Below are 19,316 nucleotides of genomic sequence, written 5' to 3' on the forward strand. Positions count from 1 at the left end.
TTGAGCTGTTCCTACCATAATATGGACTTGGTCTTTTACTAAATAGGCAACCTTCTGTATACCCCCCTACCCTGTCACAACACAACTGATTGGCTCAAACGCTTTAAGAAGAAAATTAATTCCACAAATTAAGTATTAATAAGGCACACCTGTTAATTGAAATGTATTTCAGGTGACTACCTCATGAAGCTGGTTGAGAGAATGCCAAGAGTGTGCAAAGCTGTCATCAAGAAAGGGTGGCTACTTTGAAGAATCTCAAAAGCAAAATATATTTCAACACTTCTACAGTGTAGAAAACAGTAAAAATAAACCCTTGAATGAGTAGGTGTGTCCAAACTTTTGCCTGTACTGCATTCGGAAAATATTCATACCCCTTGACTTTTTCCACATTTTGTGATGTTATAGACCTATTCTAAAATGGATGAAATAGTTTTTTCCCCGGCATAAATCTACACACAGTACACCATAATGACAAAGTTAAAACAGGTTTAATTTTTTTTGCAAATGTATACAAAATCTACTGATATTACATTTACATAAGTATTCAGAACCTTACTTAGTACTTTGATGAAGCACCTTTGGCAGTGATTACAGCCTCGAGTCTTCTTGGGTCTGACGCTACAAGCTTGGCACACTTGTATTTGGGAAGTTTCTCCCATTCTTCTCTGCAGATCCTCTCAAGCTCTGTCATGTTGGATGGGGAGCATCACTGCACTGCTATTGTCAGGTCTGTCCAGAGATGTTTGATTGGGTTCAAGTCCGGGCTCTGGCTGGGCCACTTAAGGACATTCCGAGACTTGTGCCGAAGCCACTCCAGCGTTGCCTTAGCTGTGTGTTTAGTGTTGTTGTCCTGTTGGAAGGTGAACCTTCTAAGGTCCTGAGCACTGTGGAGCAGATTTTCATCACGGACCTCTCTGTACTTTGCTCCGACCATCTTTCCCTCGATCCTAGCTAGTCTCCCAGTCCCTGCCGCTGAAAAATATCCCCACAGCAATATCCTGCCATCACCATGCTCCACCAATCAGGCCTTTATGGTAGAGTAGCATCATACCCAAGAAGACTCAAGGCTATATCCACTGCCAAAGGAGCTGCAACGAAGTACTGAGTAAAGGGTGTGAATGCTTTTGTAAATGAGGGGGGGGGGGGGGGGGGGGGGGGCTGTAACGTAACAAAATGTGGAAAAATGCAAGGCTTCTGAATACTTTCAAAGGCACTATGTATATGTATGTGTATATTCCTATGCGGTGGGATTCTTTGTAAATTGACGATCTTTGTGTTTCTGTCTTTTCATTTGCCAGAGTGGTGCGGTTGTCCTCGTAATCTGATGTTGCTTGGGGTGTTCTACTTGTGGCGTGGAGTTCCCAGTTTTTTTGTGTTTATGGTGCATATTTTTTTAGGTTTGTTTTCATTGTGTCTTTGTATATTTTATTTTGCCCTCCTTGCGTCCTCTTCCCCTCTGCCAGGTGTCCATAGAGGATTTATTTTGGTGGACGACTGAGAGAAGGTTTTAAAGACATTCTACTCAAATGCATGAAAATGTCATTATGTTGACATCATACAAATATACACGGAGTGTACATAACATTATGAACACCTTCCTAATATTGAGTTGCACCCTCTTTTGCCCTCAGAACAGACTAAATTTGTTCGGGACTCTACAAGGTGTCAAAAGCGTTCCATAGGGATACTGGTCCATGTTGACTAATTCTTCCCACAGTTGTGCCAAGTTGGTTGGATGTCTTTTGGGTGGTGGACTATTTTTTATTATCACGGGAATCTGTTGAGCGTGAAAAACCCAGCAACATTGCAGTTCTTGACACACTCAAACTGGTGCGCCTGGCACCTACTACCATTCACAGTTCAAAGGTATTTTGTCTGGCACATTCACACTCTGAATGGCACAAATACCCAATCCATGTCTCAATTGTCTCAAAATCCTTCTTTAACCAGTCTTCTCCCTTTCATCTACACTGATTTGAAGTGGATTTAACAAGTGACATCAATAAGGGATCATACCTTTCACCTGGATTCACCTGGTTAATCTTTGTCATGGAAAGAGCAATGTTTTGTGCACTCAGTGTCACACACTCAGTGTGACACGTTGTGTCTTGTCACCCTGATCTTAAAGGTATAGTGCAAGATTTTGGCAACTTTTCTACTTAACCAAAGTCCGATGAACTCATCAATACCATTTGCATGTCTCTGTGTGCAGTTAGAAGGAAGTTGAAGGTAGCTTCGTGAGCCATTGCTAACTAGCGTAATTATACAGGAACAGCTATTATGCTTGCTGTTTCCATAGACTTCCAGTCTTTGCGGTAACACTAATTAGCAACTTCATTTAACTGCATTCAGAAACAAAATTGTTATCCATGAGTTAATCTGACTCTGGGTAAGTAGAAAAATGTATTAATTGCCAAAATCTTTTTAAAAGCTCGTCCCGGAGAAAATGTATAAACATATGTGTTTTAAATAAATCATATTTTTTGGGAATGGCACCAACTATTTAACAGTGGCTGCCCGTCATTGCTAAATGGAATATAGGGGAAACACTGTGTGTGTCTTATGTAACAGATGAAGAGGCCCACTATGGCAGCTTCTCCACCTGGCCATCTCCCTGTGTGAACCCTGGCCTGCCCTGTCATGGAGGGGAACAGGTGTCAATGCTGTTACTCAATAGGCATGCCGCAGCACGGTGATGTCCACCGACGCCTGCAGTGCAACTTCATTTATTACCACCGGCTCGGACTCACTCTCTTTTCAGCAACCTCCTTGAAAGCCAATAAACCCAGTTTCTGCTGCCCTTCATTTTCATTTTTTTTTTTTTACCTTGAGCTAAAACACTCTTCAGCAATCAGGCTATTTTCTCCACCTCAAAAACTTTAGCTAACAAATATTATTAGGATTTCCCTTCCTGAGACTTTTCACAGTGTACTCACGCACTGTTCTCTTATTAGTAATCAATGATCTCGCTTATTACTACCATACAGTGTTCCAAGCACTCCTTATTTCCCCCCCTACAGTTCCACCATGCTGATGGCAGTGGCTGGCAGGGTTTGTGATTGGATACTGGTTGGTTGGTTGGTTGATTTGTTTGTTTTTCTATCCTCATATATGACCGGGTCTCTGTAGAACTCAGAGTGAAGTGAAGTGCCACAGCATTCTCCCTCCCAGCACGCTCCTCTCCCAGAGCGGATCACCGTGGTTACCAGCTGGGTGGGTACGGTACGTTGCCCTGCAATGATTACAGCCTCAGCCATGTTGCTCACTGAAGCTTCAGGAGAGGAGGCAAGGGAGCGAGGGAGCCAGCGATATAAATAGAGCTTACATAACTGCCCCTTGTTGATGCCAAGAGCCGGGACAGCAGTGAAGAGGAGGAAAATAAAAAAGAGAAAGATAGGAATGCATAATGACCTTGTTTTATGTGGCGAGAGACCTGGGGGCGGGACTCAGCCTACTGTACGTGACGGTGAGCGCCAGGGTCGACAGGGGCCTCGGGGGGCTTTTGATACAGAGGGCTTAGTGCACCCAGTGGGCCTTGCAGGCAGGATCTAAGCTGCTGCAGAGGACAAGCTGGTGGTTTCCTGGAAGAATGAATCACCAGGTTGATGGTGCATGCCCAGGGATAAATAAGCTTACCACCACAGCCATGCTGGTTATTAGACTCTAGAGGGCTATAGTGCAGATGCAACAGGTGCGTGCGTGTGGCTCTGCTGCACACTGCTTCAGATGGTAAAGGAAAAGGTTATTGTTCTACTCTTTCCCCATTCCCTGCTGCAGGAAAGGTCACAGCCTTCGTGCCATGGGTATGTTTTGTACACATGAACTGTATCCTTGTTTGAAATCTGTCATGCATATGGTTAAAGGCGGGCCGCAGTCCTGTGGTTGTGTGAGGGAGGGGATTAAATGTCACTTGGCAATGTCCAAGTGCTATTGAGTATCACCTGCAAATGGCACCTTAATGCCTAGGCCAGGGTTCCTGGCTGGCGGGTGGTTTTATGTGGCCCACAAAGTTTTCAGAGCCCCCCCCAAAAAAATAATATATATATATATATATATACAGTGCCTTGCGAAAGTATTCGGCCCCCTTGAACTTTGCGACCTTTTGCCACATTTCAGGCTTCAAACATAAAGATATAAAACTGTATTTTTTGTGAAGAATCAACAACAAGTGGGACACAATCATGAAGTGGAACGACATTTATTGGATATTTCAAACTTTTTTAACAAATCAAAAACTGAAAAATTGGGAGTGCAAAATTATTCAGCCCCCTTAAGTTAATACTTTGTAGCGCCACCTTTTGCTGCGATTACAGCTGTAAGTCGCTTGGGGTATGTCTATCAGTTTTGCACATCGAGAGACTGAAATTTTTTCCCATTCCTCCTTGCAAAACAGCTCGAGCTCAGTGAGGTTGGATGGAGAACATTTGTGAACAGCAGTTTTCAGTTCTTTCCACAGATTCTTGATTGGATTCAGGTCTGGACTTTGACTTGGCCATTCTAACACCTGGATATGTTTATTTTTGAACCATTCCATTGTAGATTTTGCTTTATGTTTTGGATCATTGTCTTGTTGGAAGACAAATCTCCGTCCCAGTCTCAGGTCTTTTGCAGACTCCATCAGGTTTTCTTCCAGAATGGTCCTGTATTTGGCTCCATCCATCTTCCCATCAATTTTAACCATCTTCCCTGTCCCTGCTGAAGAAAAGCAGGCCCAAACCATGATGCTGCCACCACCATGTTTGACAGTGGGGATGGTGTGTTCAGCTGTGTTGCTTTTACGCCAAACATAACGTTTTGCATTGTTATCAAAAAGTTCAATTTTGGTTTCATCTGACCAGAGCACCTTCTTCCACATGTTTGGTGTGTCTCCCAGGTGGCTTGTGGCAAACTTTAAACAACACTTTTTATGGATATCTTTAAGAAAACTCTTCCATAAAGGCCAGATTTGTGCAATATACGACTGATTGTTGTCCTATGGACAGAGTCTCCCACCTCAGCTGTAGATCTCTGCAGTTCATCCAGAGTGATCATGGGCCTCTTGGCTGCATCTCTGATCAGTCTTCTCCTTGTATGAGCTGAAAGTTTAGAGGGACGGCCAGGTCTTGGTAGATTTGCAGTGGTCTGATACTCCTTCCATTTCAATATTATCGCTTGCACAGTGCTCCTTGGGATGTTTAAAGCTTGGGAAATCTTTTTGTATCCAAATCCGGCTTTAAACTTCTTAACAACAGTATCTCGGACCTGCCTGGTGTGTTCCTTGTTCTTCATGCGCTTTTTTTTATTTTACCTTTATTTAACCAGGCAAGTCAGTTAAGAACAAATTCTTATTTTCAATGACGGCCTAGGAACAGTGGGTTAACTGCCTGTTCAGGGGCAGAACGACAGATTTGTACCTTGTCAGCTCGGGGATTTGAACTTGCAACCTTCCGGTTACTAGCCCAATGCTCTAACCACTAGGCTACCCTGCCGCCCCAACGGACCTTTTAACGGACCTCTGAGACAGTGCAGGTGCATTTATACGGAGACTTGATTACACACAGGTGGATTGTATTTATCATCATTAGTCATTTAGGTCAACATTGGATCATTCAGAGATCCTCACTGAACTTCTGGAGAGAGTTTGCTGCACTGAAAGTAAAGGGGCTGAATAATTTTGCACGCCCAATTTTTCAGTTTTTTATTTGTTAAAAAAGTTTGAAATATCCAATAAATGTTGTTCCACTTCATGATTGTGTCCCACTTGTTGTTGATTCTTCACAAAAAAATACAGTTTTATATCTTTATGTTTGAAGCCTGAAATGTGGCAAAAGTCGCAAAGTTCAAGGGGGCCGAATACTTTCGCAAGGCACTGTATATATATGTATATATGTGTGTTGATATAAAATACTGTAAAACAATTCCAGGGAATCACATCTACGTGATTTTAATTTAAGAAGTCTCTTCCCAAGTATTCCCACACATGACAGAGAGACACAACATGGTTGTATACAAATGTAAGCAAGGTTTTAAATAATTGTTTTAGTCAAACAATATATTTGTTTGGGCTTCTTGCGTTTAATTTGCGGTCTACAATTGATTTGTAATTATGTTCTGGTCCCCTGAACATCCACTCAAGAAGAAACTAAATAATAATAATCTAGACCAGTGGTTCTCAGCTGGTTTTGCTCGGACGACTCGAATTTGACAATTGAGTGACGACCCAATATTATGGACTGTTGATGATTTCATTGTATTATGTTGTGTTGCAGACCATGCCATAATGTTATTTTCCCAAGATATGTTTAGAAACCTGTTCAAGATAGTAGTGTTGCAGAGAATTGGAAACTGATAGGCAATACTAGTCAGCAAACTGACAAATTCCTACATTTGTGCAGATAGAGCCACAGAGCAACAGCCAAGTTGCCCTGACAGGGTTTTTCCTTAGCCAGCTCTATTCCTGCTGCTGCTGCTGCTGCTGTTGTTGTTTTCTTGGAAATTGTCATAAGGCAGTCAGGTGTTGACATAATTATTGTCATCCAAGCGATTTGAGATGAAATTACTTGTTTATGGTCACAGTCATGAGGGTTTTCCCATTTGAACTGGGTAATGTTGTTACAAAGTTGCTTTCTGGCAGTTGTCCCCTCTGTATGGTAATGGGTGGAGGTTTGCCTGCTTATATAACCACTGCTGATTTCTGATCACTATCAATGAATGACCATGGTTTTGTCAACAAGATTGACTTAACCACATGTGTTCCTTTTTACAGTTTTGTTGTTTATTGGAAAGTTATTTTAAAGGGGTAGAAACTACTTCAGGTAACTTAATCTGCTTACTCTCGGGTCATGGTTACTGGTGGAATTCTATGAGTACTGTTTAATGCATGCACAGTTTTATTATAACATTTTCTGGTTTTCCTTCAACTTCTGTATACTGTATGTTCCATTATCTCAGACAGAGGGACTTCAATGAGTTGAGTCTCAACCTGGAAAGAATGCTGGTTATGTAAGAGGTTTTCAAACTGCCCCAGAATTCATGCGATAACTCCTGCCCGCCTCTGGTCTCCCCTCCCTCCCTCTTCCCTCTTAGACCAAGCACACACTTCGTGCCACTCGGGTGCTCAAAAAGTAGGGCAGGATTTTCCATCTAAATCAAATCAAATGTATTTATATAGCCCATCGTACATCAGCTGCTATCTCAAAGTGCTGTACCGAAACCTAACCTTAAAACCCCAAACTGCAAGCAATGCAGGTGTAGAAGCACGGTGGCTAGGAAAATCTCTTCTTTACCTTCATTTCCCCCCTTGTTATCTGATGTAACAGTGTTTGGGCTGAGGTTTGTTTGCAGTGTCACCCTCCCTTCAACCACTCAGCTGATTGCAAGCCTTATGTAAGGAGGGAAAATGGGACTGGATAATAGCAGCTGGAAAAAGCAAAGTCCCACGCATGGTAGAAAAAGTTGTCAAATTAGTGTGCAAAAAAATACATTTGTTTTTATAGGTTTTGCAGCGTTAGACTGTAAACATAAAGTCCTATACTTTCACTTGAAGAGTTTTGTTCTGGTGAAAAGTACTTGATGCTGAATTTGGTTAAAGCCACCTTTGTTTGAGTTGACAAACTTCCTGTGATTGCTGTGTACCTGGCTGTGTTTGCTGTATGACTTTGTGTACAGTGTAGCCTGCCCTGCACAGTGCCAGTAGAGTTGTGCCCTTTGGGCAGAGAGCAGATGGTGTGAAAACAGGTGAGCACATGGAGGCACTCCAGGTTATTTCCTTGGCAGAGGGCTGAGGGTTATTTAACAGAGCTTCAGCGAGAGAGAGCCTCTGGGTGCACAGCAGACAGACAGACAGACGGAGAGACGTGGTCAAACTGCCAACAAACGGAACAACAAATATACCCGACCTTTGAGCTGTCTACCTTGTATTGCTTACAATGGGAAACATGTAGATTATCTGACAACATTATCATAATACCTCACTATGAATCGCTCTCACTACCACTTCCCATATAAACACAGAATGAACTCAAACAGAACCTCTTACATCCGCATTTACTTGTTCTTCTTGTCCATCTCCAGAAATCCTTCTTCATGCGCCTGACGGGGGAAAACAAGTCGGAGATGTTCTTCAAGGTGTTCTATGAGAGGATGAAGCTGGCCCAGCAGGAGATCAAGGCCACTGTGACCGTCAACACCAGCGACCTGGGCAGCAAAAAGAAAGAAGAGGAGCCCCCGGACAAGGACACGCCCACCGCTAAAGGAAAGAAAGGTCAGGGTAGCAGGCCTGGTGTGAACAACATCCTGTTCCTGTCTACTGAGACAGTCAATCCAGTGAATTTACTGCACTCAGAACACAGCACAAATCATACATCAGTCATTCACAAACACATACAGCTGTTTCACACTGCAGTGCAAATTGGGACCCAATGATGAAGCTCACGTTCTGTGACAGCTACATCTGCTCCTGTGTGCAATGTGCAGTGAGACTCTCCCATGTATTACTCTGTTGTACTCTGGTGCCCTTCGGTGTGTATGTCTCTGAATTTTCCTGTTCCTCTCTCTACAGGGATGGAGGTGGCAGTGGTGTCTACGGTGGCGGTTGCCGTGGTGACAGAGGAGGTCAAGGAGCAACTGGTGGAGGCCTCCACGGTCACTAAGAAGGCGTTCACAAGGTACCGGCGTGAGGCCGAGGCCGAGGAGCATCTGGCTGCCGCTGAGGGTCAGGGCCCCGCCAGCACTCCAGACGACCAGGAAGGGGAGATGAGTGTCATAATCACCATCATGCAGCCCATCCTGCGACTCATGCAGCTGCTGTGTGAGAACCACAACAGGGAGCTGCAGGTTGGTCAGCCACACCACCAGGGGGCACTACTCTGGTTTACATTACACAATTTAGCTATTAAAGGGGGGCTGCGATGATTGCTCAGGCCCCATGGCACACTTACCGTTTCAGTGCTGGTAAATTTCCATCACCAGATCTTTATACAGAAATGAAACCATATGGTGAAAATAGACATCCGTTGGAACAACATGATGCAACTGTTTCCATATCTGGTAGCGCTTGGTCTGGTTTCACTATGAGGACGATTGTGTTTGGAAATGGGGACGTCCAATACCTCAGACTGACAGTGAACTTCCCCCACTAACATCCTCTGTGCAGTAAGGTCAAGGCTCCACATTATTGACAGGTAGCTGGATGCTGAATCACCGTAGCTCGTCATCAGTTGTGTAGTTATATGGCCTGGCTGGATTGATCCTGAGCCAAACACACAGTGGGCTAAAATTATCAGGATTTAATGTCACTGACATGTTTCGACTCACGAGTTAAAGATGTGTCTCATCATTAGATAAACCAGCCATTGAATTAAACTCTTAGGCAGAAAGCAACCGTAACAGGTAGCTTTTTTAACACAGCACATGAAACATTGATAATTGGTCATTTCTGATGATATTATACTCAAAAGCCAGTACTTTTGAGTTTCAGTGGAATAAACCCATTTGTTCATAGAGGTATCTGAGCTTATTGTTCATATTGCCAATGTTTAGAATGAACATATGAATTAGTGTGTTTCTAACTTTGAGTCGTGTGTAACTTTCCTCGCCAGAACTTCCTACGGTGTCAGAACAACAAGAACAACTATAATCTGGTGTGTGAGACACTGCAGTTCCTGGACTGTATCTGTGGCAGCACCACGGGAGGCCTGGGGCTACTGGGACTCTACATCAATGAGAAGAACGTAGGCCTCATCAACCAGACAGTAGAGAGCCTCACAGAGTACTGCCAGGGACCCTGCCATGAGAACCAGGTGGGCATACACACACACACACACACACACACTCACCGGTTTTACCGAGATCAAAGCTTTGTTTTATATGTGCACATGCAGTATCATGAAACATTGTTGTCAAATGACCCAGTGTTTGCATATAACTGATGGTTCTATTTCAGTAATTGCAGGGTTGGTCTTATTTGGCAGTGCTTTACTTGGCTTTTACATTCTCTTTACAAGCCCAGCTAGGTCCCAGTACACAGCTGCATGCTAAGAGAAGGCTTTCCTTGCAGGATCATGTCAGACTAAACAAAACCCTTTTTGTAATATTGTTTTCTGGTAAATGTCACATCAGTCCCAGAGAGGAATGCAAAAAGTTTCCTGTCTGTTTCTTTGTCAGAACTGCATCGCCACTCATGAATGCAACGGTATCGACATCATCATCGCTCTGATCCTCAACGACATCAACCCACTGGGCAAGAAGAGGATGGACCTGGTGCTGGAGCTTAAGGTATGGACACCCTGTCTCGGTTTGGTAGTCATGTTGCACCCTGTTATGTTTTCCTTCATTATCCATTTGGCATATTTCTTTGTTTTGTATTTGTAATCAAGGTAATTAAGATAATTTCTAATCAAGTAATTAAGGCAGTTATACAATTGTAAAATCATTACAATACATTTACAACAGATTTCACAACACATTAAGTGTGTGCCCCAAGCCGCTACCACATACAGTATCTCCAACACAAAATCCATTTGTGTGTGTATAGTGCGTATGTTATTGTGTGTGTGAAAGCATGTGTCTGTTTGTGTTGCTTCACAGTCCCCGCTGATCCATAAAGTGTATTTTTATCTGTTTTTTTTATCTAATTTTACTGTTTGCATGAGTTACTTGATGTGGAATAGAGTTCCATGTAGTCATGGCTATATGTAGTACTGTGCGCCTCCCATAGGCTGTTCTGGACTGTGAAGGGACCTCTGGTGGCGTGTCTTGTGGGCTATGCATGGGTGTCCGAGCTGTGTGCAAGTAGTTCAAACAGACAGCTTGGTTCATTCAACATGTCAATACCTCACAAATACAAGTAGTGATGAAGTCAATCTCTCCTCCACTTTGAGCCAGGAGAGATTGACATGCATATTATTAATGTTAGTTTTCTGTGTACATCCAAGGGCCAGCTGTGCTGTCCTGTTCTGAGCCAATTGCAATTTTCCTATGTCCCTCTTTGTGGCACCTGACCACCTGACTGAACAGTAGTCCAGGTGTGACAAAACTAGGGCCTGAACGACCTGCCTTGTTGATAGTGCTGTTAAAAAGACAGAGTAGCACTTTATAATGCACAGACTTCTCCCCATGTTTTGACCATGACAGTTTACAATCCACTGTTACTCCAAGCAGTTTAGTCACCTCAACTTGCTCAATTTCCACATTATTTATTACAAGATTTTAGTTTTTGAAATATTTAGACCTAACTTATTTGTTGCCACCAATTCTGAAACTAACTGCAGCTCTTTGTTAAATGTTGCAGACGTGTCAGTCGCTGTAGTAGCTGACCTGTATAGTGTTCAGTCATCCGCATCCGCTTTACTCAAAGCCAGTGGCATGTCATTAATAAAGATTGAAAAAAGTAAGGGGCCTACACAGCTACCCTGTGGAATTCCTGATTCTACCTGGATTATTTTGGACAGGCATCTATTAAAGAACCCCCTCTGTGTTCTGTTAGACAGGTAACTCTTTATCCACAATATAGCATGGGGTTTAAAACACATACGTTTTTACAGCAGCAGACTATAATCAATGTCAAAAGCCGCACTGATGTCTAACAAAACAGCCCCCACAATCGTTTAATCAACAATTTCTCTCACCCAATCATCAGTCATTTGTGTAAGTGCTGTGCTTGCTGAATGTCCTTCCCTATAAGCGTGCTTAAAGTCTGTTGTCAATTTGTTTACTGTAAAATAGCATTGTATCTGGTCAAACTAAATTTTTCCCAAAGTTTACTAAGGGTTGGTAACAGGCTGATTGGTCGGCTTTTTGAGCCAGTAAAGGGGGCATTACTATTCTTATGTAGCAGAATGACTTTTGCTTCCCTCCAGGCCTTTCTAGTAGGCTTAATTCTTTGTTTCAATGCATTTTTTAACATTCAGCACTCATGACAACCTGAATGTTATCCATCCTCCTGATGTTCTGTCTCCCTTGCACCGCTCTCTTTCTGTTCCAGAATAATGCATCCAAGCTCCTCTTGGCCATCATGGAGAGTCGCCACGACAGTGAGAACGCAGAGAGGATACTATACAACATGAGGCCCAAAGAACTGGTAAGTGGCATATACAGTATTGGTTGCAAGATGCACATGCAGCATAGCACAGAGGACAATGTTAAGGCGAAGTTATCTGACAGTCTGGTTTGTGACGTTCATGTGCAGGTGGAGGTGATAAAAAAGGCCTACATGCAGGGAGAGGTGGAGCCAAATGAGCCTGCTGAGGAAGATGAAGATGGCGAGGAAGAGCATGCAGCCTCTCCACAAAACGTGGGCCATAACATCTACATCCTGGCTCATCAGGTACTGTAGATCACTTACTGGCTGCATGCAATTGTCCACCCCCATACAGTACCCCTGTAACAGCTACACAACCTATAGTCATAATTACATCAGAGCACTACTCCTTACTTCCACCCTAACCCCCCTGAGGCACAATACAGCTCTATACACGATTGTGTCTATTCATATAGTTATGTGGGTGAACAACACCGACAGTTACAGTTCATTCGGAAAGTATTCAGACCCCTTGACATTTTCACATTTTGTTACATTAGTCTTATTCTAAAATAGATTTTTTGTTTTAATTATCATCAATCTGCACCAAATATCCCATAATGACAAAGCAAAAACAGTTTTTCAGGCCAGTATTCAGATCCTTTACTCAGTACTTTGTTGAAGCACCTTTGGCAGCAATTAAAGTCTTGAGTCTTCTTGGGTATGACGCTACAAGCTTGGCACACCTGTATTTGGGGAGCCTCTCATGCTCTGTCAGGTTAGATGGGGAGCATTGCTGCACAGTTATTTTCAGGTCTCCAGAGCTGTTCGATCGGGTTTAAGTCCGGGCTCTGGCTGGGCCACTCAAGGACATTCAGAGACTTGTTCAAAAGCCACTCATTGTCCTTGTCTTGCCTGTGTGCTTAGGGTTGTTGTCCTGTTGGAAGGTGAATCTTCACCCCATCCTGAGGTCCTGAGTACACTGGAGCAGGTTTTCATCAAGGATCTCTCTGTACGTTGCTCTGTTTATATTTCCCTCGATCCTGACTAGTCGCCCAGTCCCTGCCACTGATGATGCCACCACCATGCTTCACCGTAGGGATGGTACCAGAATTCCTCCAGATGTGACACTTGGCATTCAGGCCAAAGAGTTCAATCTTGGTTTCATCAGACCAAAGAATCTTGTTTATCATGGTCTGAGAGTCTTTAGTCGCCTTTTGGCAAACTCCAAGCGGGCTGTCATGTGCCTTTTACTGAGGAGTGGCTTCCGTCTGGCCACTCTACCATAAAGGCCTGATTGGTGGAGTGCTGCAGAGATGGTTGTCCTTCTAGAAGGTTCTCCCATCTCAACAGAGGAATGCTAGAGCTCAGTCAGAGTGACCATCGGGTTCTTGGTCATCTCCTTGACCAAGGCCTTTCACCCCCGATTGCAATGTTTGGCTGGGTGGCCAGCTCTAGGAAGAGTATTTTATAATTTTTTACCCCTTTTTCTTCACAATTTCGTGATATCCAATTGGTAGTTAGTCTTGTCCCATCGCTGCAACTCCCCTACGGACTCGTCATAGGCGAAGGTCAAGAGCCATGCGTTCTCCGAAACACGACCCTGCCAATCCGCACTGCTTCTTGACACACTGCCTGCTTAACTCGGAAGCACCAATGTGTCGGAGGAAACACTGTCCAGCTGGCGACCGAAGTCAGCTTGCAGACGCCTGGCTCGCCACAAGGAGTAGCTAGAGTCGCGATGGGACAAGGAAATCGCGGCCAGCCTACTCTCCCCTAACCCGGACGAAGCTGGACCAATTGTGTGCCGCCTTATGGGTCTTCCAATCATGGCTGGCTGTGACACAGCCTTGGATCGAACCCGGTCTGTAGTGAGGCCTCAAGCCCTGCAATGCAGTGCCTTAGACTGCTGCACCACTCACAAGGCCCCCACTAGGAAGAGTCTTGGTGGTTCCAAACTTCTTCCATTTAAGAATGATGGAGGCTACAGTGTATTTAATCAATTTTATAATAAGGCTGTAATGTAACAAAATGTGGAAAAAGGGAAGGGGTCTGAATACTTTCCGAAAGCATTGTATGTAGATGAAAATGTTGATCCCAAGGCATGATGCCCTGCTGGCTAGTGGGTGAACGCTGAACAGAGTCTACATCCTGTACTTGGAGCACATGTACTGTCAGACACGGCAGAGATCAGTGTTAGTCACCTGTCCCCACACGTAGCACGTTCCATGCCACCTGCCAGATAAAATTAAGAAAAATAGACACAAAAACATGAAGTTGGTGACTTAGAACACCCTGATCGTCAATTTGGACTTATGTCTGTACAATGAATATTCACAACTATAATGTGGTACATCACCTGACGACATTGGTACATTCATACAATGTTGTTCCAGTTGGCCCGCCACAACAAGGAGCTGCAGGCCTTGTTGAAGACCTATGGGGAGGGGGATGATGCCCTGGAATTCTATGCCAAGCACACAGCTCAGATTGAGGTCAGTCATTTTAGTCTGATTCAGGAGAGTCAGCTATTGTTGCCTTGCCCCTGCCGGTGCCCTCTCCCTGCACTGAAAAGTTTTTACTATGTCATTTTCTGTTTTATTACCCCTGTGTTCAATATGGTGGATTGCAACATGTATTTTGTCATAAATATGTTTAGACTTTTTATTACCCTACTCATGTGACAGTCATGTTATTTTTCTTGGCCTGCTTTTCATACTGTTAGTATTTTGTTAGCATATGAAAATGACTAGCAGCTTTGTTATGTTTGCACCTGTTCCACTGTGTGCTCAGAAAGGGGGAAGAATGCTGTCTGTTGACAAACCTCAAACCTGGAAGAGCTTATCAAATTAGTGTAGTGTTGCAAAGTGCTTTTATACACACAGCCACTTATACACACTCTCTACTCCTCTTCTGGTGTATAACATTACTGTAGCTAAAATATGTCTTAGCCATTTTTCCAAGGGGAAGAATAGTAACCAACATGCCACTATCTAACCAAATAGTTTGGGGCCTACCTTGTCCAGGACCTAGAGTTGCCCGAGAATGTCGGTGACAGGCAGCGTTGGCTGCATGTGGTTTTGTCCAGATTGTGCGGCTGGATCGCACCATGGAGCAGATAGTCTTCCCCGTGCCCAACATCTGTGAGTTCCTCACCAACGAGTCCAAGCTGCGGGTGTACTATACCACGGAGCGCGATGAGCAGGGCAGCAAGATCAACGACTTCTTCTTGCGCTCTGAGGACCTCTTCAACGAGATGAACTGGCAGAAGAAGCTGCGAGGTACTCAAGAGCCAACCACTGGTAACGCAAACACGGTTCCCTGTGCGTCCCTCTCCCTACCTCTCTATACTAGGTACCTGCTTTACATGCCCTCAGCCCTCCCTGACCCCTCCAGGCCCTTCAGGAGACCCCCCAGGCTGGGTTGGGTTCTCCCTCCGTGGGCCAGAGACCCACCCTGAACCCTGGATGGAAGGGAGGGAGGGGAGAGGGCATGTAAAGGTTGTATGTTAAGTTAGAGCACCTAACATAAAGTGGATAAAGGCTAAGATATTTACAGTGTAAGGTTGGAGTGAAATGTTTACATGACAGAGGGAGGATTGTTGAGAATGTGGGTGTGACTTTCTGCAACGTCTCGTAAAGAATTATGAAATTCTTGATTGACTCCTGTTCACGCCCCACACATACCACTGTTTTCACAAACAGCTACAGTACTGTACTTTTGTTTATGTTCCCAGCCCATACATTCACATACAGTTACTTATGATGGGTTGTTGTTTATGTCAGGTGAGAATTCATCTTTCTTATCACAGAAACACACACGCACACAATCAGATGGGATATATTTTAATTGTTTACTAGACTGAGTACATGCCATGGCCCTGTCTCATAGGGAGTGAATAGATAGCTAGACGAGAGGATGAGCTGCTCTGAGAATAGGGTGTAATGGGATTGGAGGTCAGTCTGGGTGGGTCTCGACCAGGGAGAGTCAGTCCAGGATCCAGCAGACCATCAGACACAACTGCTGACCCCAGGCCCACAAGGGTTCAGGCAGCACAGACTGAGAGCAATCAGGTGAGCCATCTATCATGAGCCATCTATAGGACTGCTGGAGAGTGTGGTGGAGGACAGGACCAGATTAGGCCTACTTGATGAATGGGAACCAGATGCCATGAGAGGGACAGGGGGAGAGAGTGATTCAATAGATTGGGAGAATAAATTATTTTTTGTAAAGGTAGAGAGTTAGACACTTAGAAAATAAGGTTAGCGTTCTCAGAATCTGTTTGCAAACAGTATAACACCCTAAGCCTCATGGGAGGTTAAAAAAATGAAGAAAAAAAACAGTCCTACAATAACTCATGGTGTGATTGTTGATGCCCTCATCCCAAGTCCACCCACAAAACATCCCCCATGTTACACATTCAGTAGGGCGTCTCCCTATTGACACACAGTTCCTGATTCTTCCACCCCCCCCCCCCCCCCCCCCCCTCTCAAGCTGTGAACGCTGTATGACTGCACTCTTTGTTTCCTCAATGGGAGCGTGTTTCTGCCTGCCTGTCTGTCACTCTGTGAGCCCTGTAGTGTTTATAAAAGTCCCCACCCTCAGTTCCTCTTTTCAAATGAAGAAGCTGCCTCCAAAATAGCAGCCGCCGCGCAACCGTCCGACCCTCTGATCAAAAACCATGTGGGCAGAAGGCGAGGCGAGCGTTGCTTATGTTGGCCGGGGAAGGGATTGGCGGTCATGAGTGTCCAAGTTGGATGTTCAAATCCCTGGATCATGTACTGAACACACTCCAAAATCACCCCATAGGATTTATGTACACTAAATAAGCCTGCTAATTGGCTTAGCCCCCTTTCCATTATTTAAATTATGTTTTTGCTTTGTCGTGTAGTGTGTATTTGAACCTTGCAAATTTCCTATCTGACCCTACCCTTATCTATTTAAAAATAAACCGATTGTGATCCTTAGCCTGGACATAATTCTTGTTTAATGTAGAATTAACCTTCAGTTGGATACATTTTTATTTTATTTCACCTTTATTTAACCAGGTAGGCTAGATGAGAACAAGTTCTCATTTACAACTGCGACCTGGCCAAGATAAAGCAAAGCAGTTCGACACATGAAACTACACAGAGTTGCACGTGGAATAAACAAACATACAGTCAATAATACAGTAGAAAAAGTCTATATTCAGTGTGTGCAAATGAGGTAAGATAAGGGAGGTAAGGCAATAAATAGGCCATGGTGGCGAAGGAATTACAATATAGCAATTAAACACTGGAATGGTAGATGTGCAGAAGATGAATAGTAAATACAGTATGGGATGAGGTAGTTGGATGGGCTATTTACAGATGGGCTATGTTCAGGTGCTGTGATCTGTGAGCTGCTCTGACAGCTGATGCTTAAACGTCTTGGTGCACCCATCCCATTAGCGGGATCATTTCGTCAACATCCGCTGAATTGCAGAGCGCCAAATTCAAATTAAATTACTAAAAATATTTAATTTTCATGAAATCACAAGTGCAATATAGCAAAACACAGCTTAGCTTGTTGTTAATTTAATTTAAATTTTTAAAAAACAAGCGCAAACCAAGCGTTTATGTAACGACATTTCTCTCAGCAGACAAAACATTACAAACAGCTAGCAGCAAAGTAGATTGGTCACGAAAGTCAGAAAAGCAATAAAATGAATCGCTTACCTTTGATGATCTTCGGATGTTTGCACTCGCAAGACTCCAAGCTACACAATAAATGTTCCTTTTGTTCCATAAAGATTATTTTTATATCCAAAATACCTCCATTTGGTTGGCGCGTTTTGTTCAGAAATCTACAGGCTCGAGCGGTCACGTTGGGGCAGACGAAAATTCCAAATAGTATCCGTAAAGTTAGTAGAAACATGTCAAACGTTTTTTATAATCAATCCTCAGGTTGTTTTTACAATAAATAATCGATAATATTTCAACCGGACCATAGCTTTTTCAATAGGAGAGAGAGAGAAAATGTCTGCTCCAAGCTGTTGCACATGCAAAACTCTGCTGGCACCCAGCCATCCACTGACGCAATGTGATTGTTCTCGCTCATTTTTCAGAATAAATGGCTGAAACTATGTCTAAAGACTATTCACACCATGTGGAAGCCATAGGGAAAGGAATCTGGTTGATATCCCTTTAAATGGAGGGAAGGCATGGCAATGGAACAGGGAGCTTTCAAAATAAGAGGCACTTCCTATTTGGATTTTCCTCATGTTTTCGCCTGCAATATCAGTTATGTTATACTGACAGACAATATTTTGACAGTTTTGGAAACTTTAGAGTGTTTTCTATCCTAATCTGACTATTATATGCATATTCTAGCTTCTGGGCCTGAGAAATAGGCAGTTTAATTTGGGTACGTTTTTTCATCCAAACATCAAAATACTGCCCCCTACACTCAACAGGTTAAAGCTATTGAAGGAGATATGTGTCTCCAGCTTCAGTGATTTTTGCAGTTCGTTCCAGTCATTGGCATCAGAGAACTGGAAGTAAAGGAGGCCAAAGGAGGAATTGGCTTTTGGGGTGACCAGTGAGATATACCTGCTGGAGCGTGTGCTACGGATGGGTGCTGCTATGGTGACCAGTGAGCTGAGATTAGGCTGGGCATTACCTAGCAGAGACTTGTAGATGACCTGGAGCCAGTGGGTTTGGCGACGAGTATGAAGTGAGGGCCAGGCAACGAGAGCATACAGGTTGCAGTGGTGGGTAGTATATGGGGCTTTGGTGACAAAACGGATGGCACTGTGATAGACTGCATCCAATTTGTTGAGTAGAGTGTTGGAGGCTATTTTGTAAATGACATCGCCAAAGTCGAGGATCTGTAGGATGGTCAGTTTTAAGAGGGTATGTTTGGCAGCATGAGTGAAGGATGCTTTGTTGTGGAATAGGAAGCCGATTCTAGATTTAATTTTGGATTGGAGCTGCTTAATGTGAGTCTGGAAGGAGAGTTTAGAGTCTAACCAGACACCTAGGGATTTGTAGTTGTCCACATATTCTAAGTCAGAGCCATCCAGAGTAGTGATGCTGGACGGGCGGGCAGTTGCGGGCAGCGATCGGTTGAAGAGCATGCATTTAGTGTTACTTGCATTTAAGAGCAGTTGGAGGACACGGAAGGAGAGTTGTATGGCATTGAAGCTTGTCTGGAGGTTAGTTAACACAGTGTCCAAAGAAGGGCCAGAAGTATACAGAATAGTGTCGTCTGCATAGAGGTGGATCAGAGAATCACCAGCAGCAAGAGCGACATCATTGATGTATACAGAGAAGAGAGTCGGCCCCGAGAATTGAAC

At 43.8% G+C, this 19,316-nt stretch overlaps 1 protein-coding gene across 1 annotated transcript in view; it reads left to right on the forward strand.

Annotated features, from left to right (window-relative positions):
- The window catches only part of itpr1b (inositol 1,4,5-trisphosphate receptor, type 1b), a 140,447-nt gene that overhangs the window by 86,912 nt on the left and 34,219 nt on the right, over window positions 1–19,316 (forward strand). The window contains 8 exon segments of the mRNA XM_036983368.1: window positions 8,053–8,242; window positions 8,540–8,814; window positions 9,579–9,779; window positions 10,144–10,254; window positions 11,963–12,058; window positions 12,167–12,304; window positions 14,395–14,493; window positions 15,087–15,279. Coding sequence (XP_036839263.1) covers window positions 8,053–8,242; window positions 8,540–8,814; window positions 9,579–9,779; window positions 10,144–10,254; window positions 11,963–12,058; window positions 12,167–12,304; window positions 14,395–14,493; window positions 15,087–15,279 — 1,303 coding nt within the window.

This window comes from Oncorhynchus mykiss, chromosome 7, assembly GCF_013265735.2.
Source record: "Oncorhynchus mykiss isolate Arlee chromosome 7, USDA_OmykA_1.1, whole genome shotgun sequence".
Classification (NCBI taxonomy): Eukaryota; Metazoa; Chordata; class Actinopteri; order Salmoniformes; family Salmonidae; genus Oncorhynchus; species Oncorhynchus mykiss.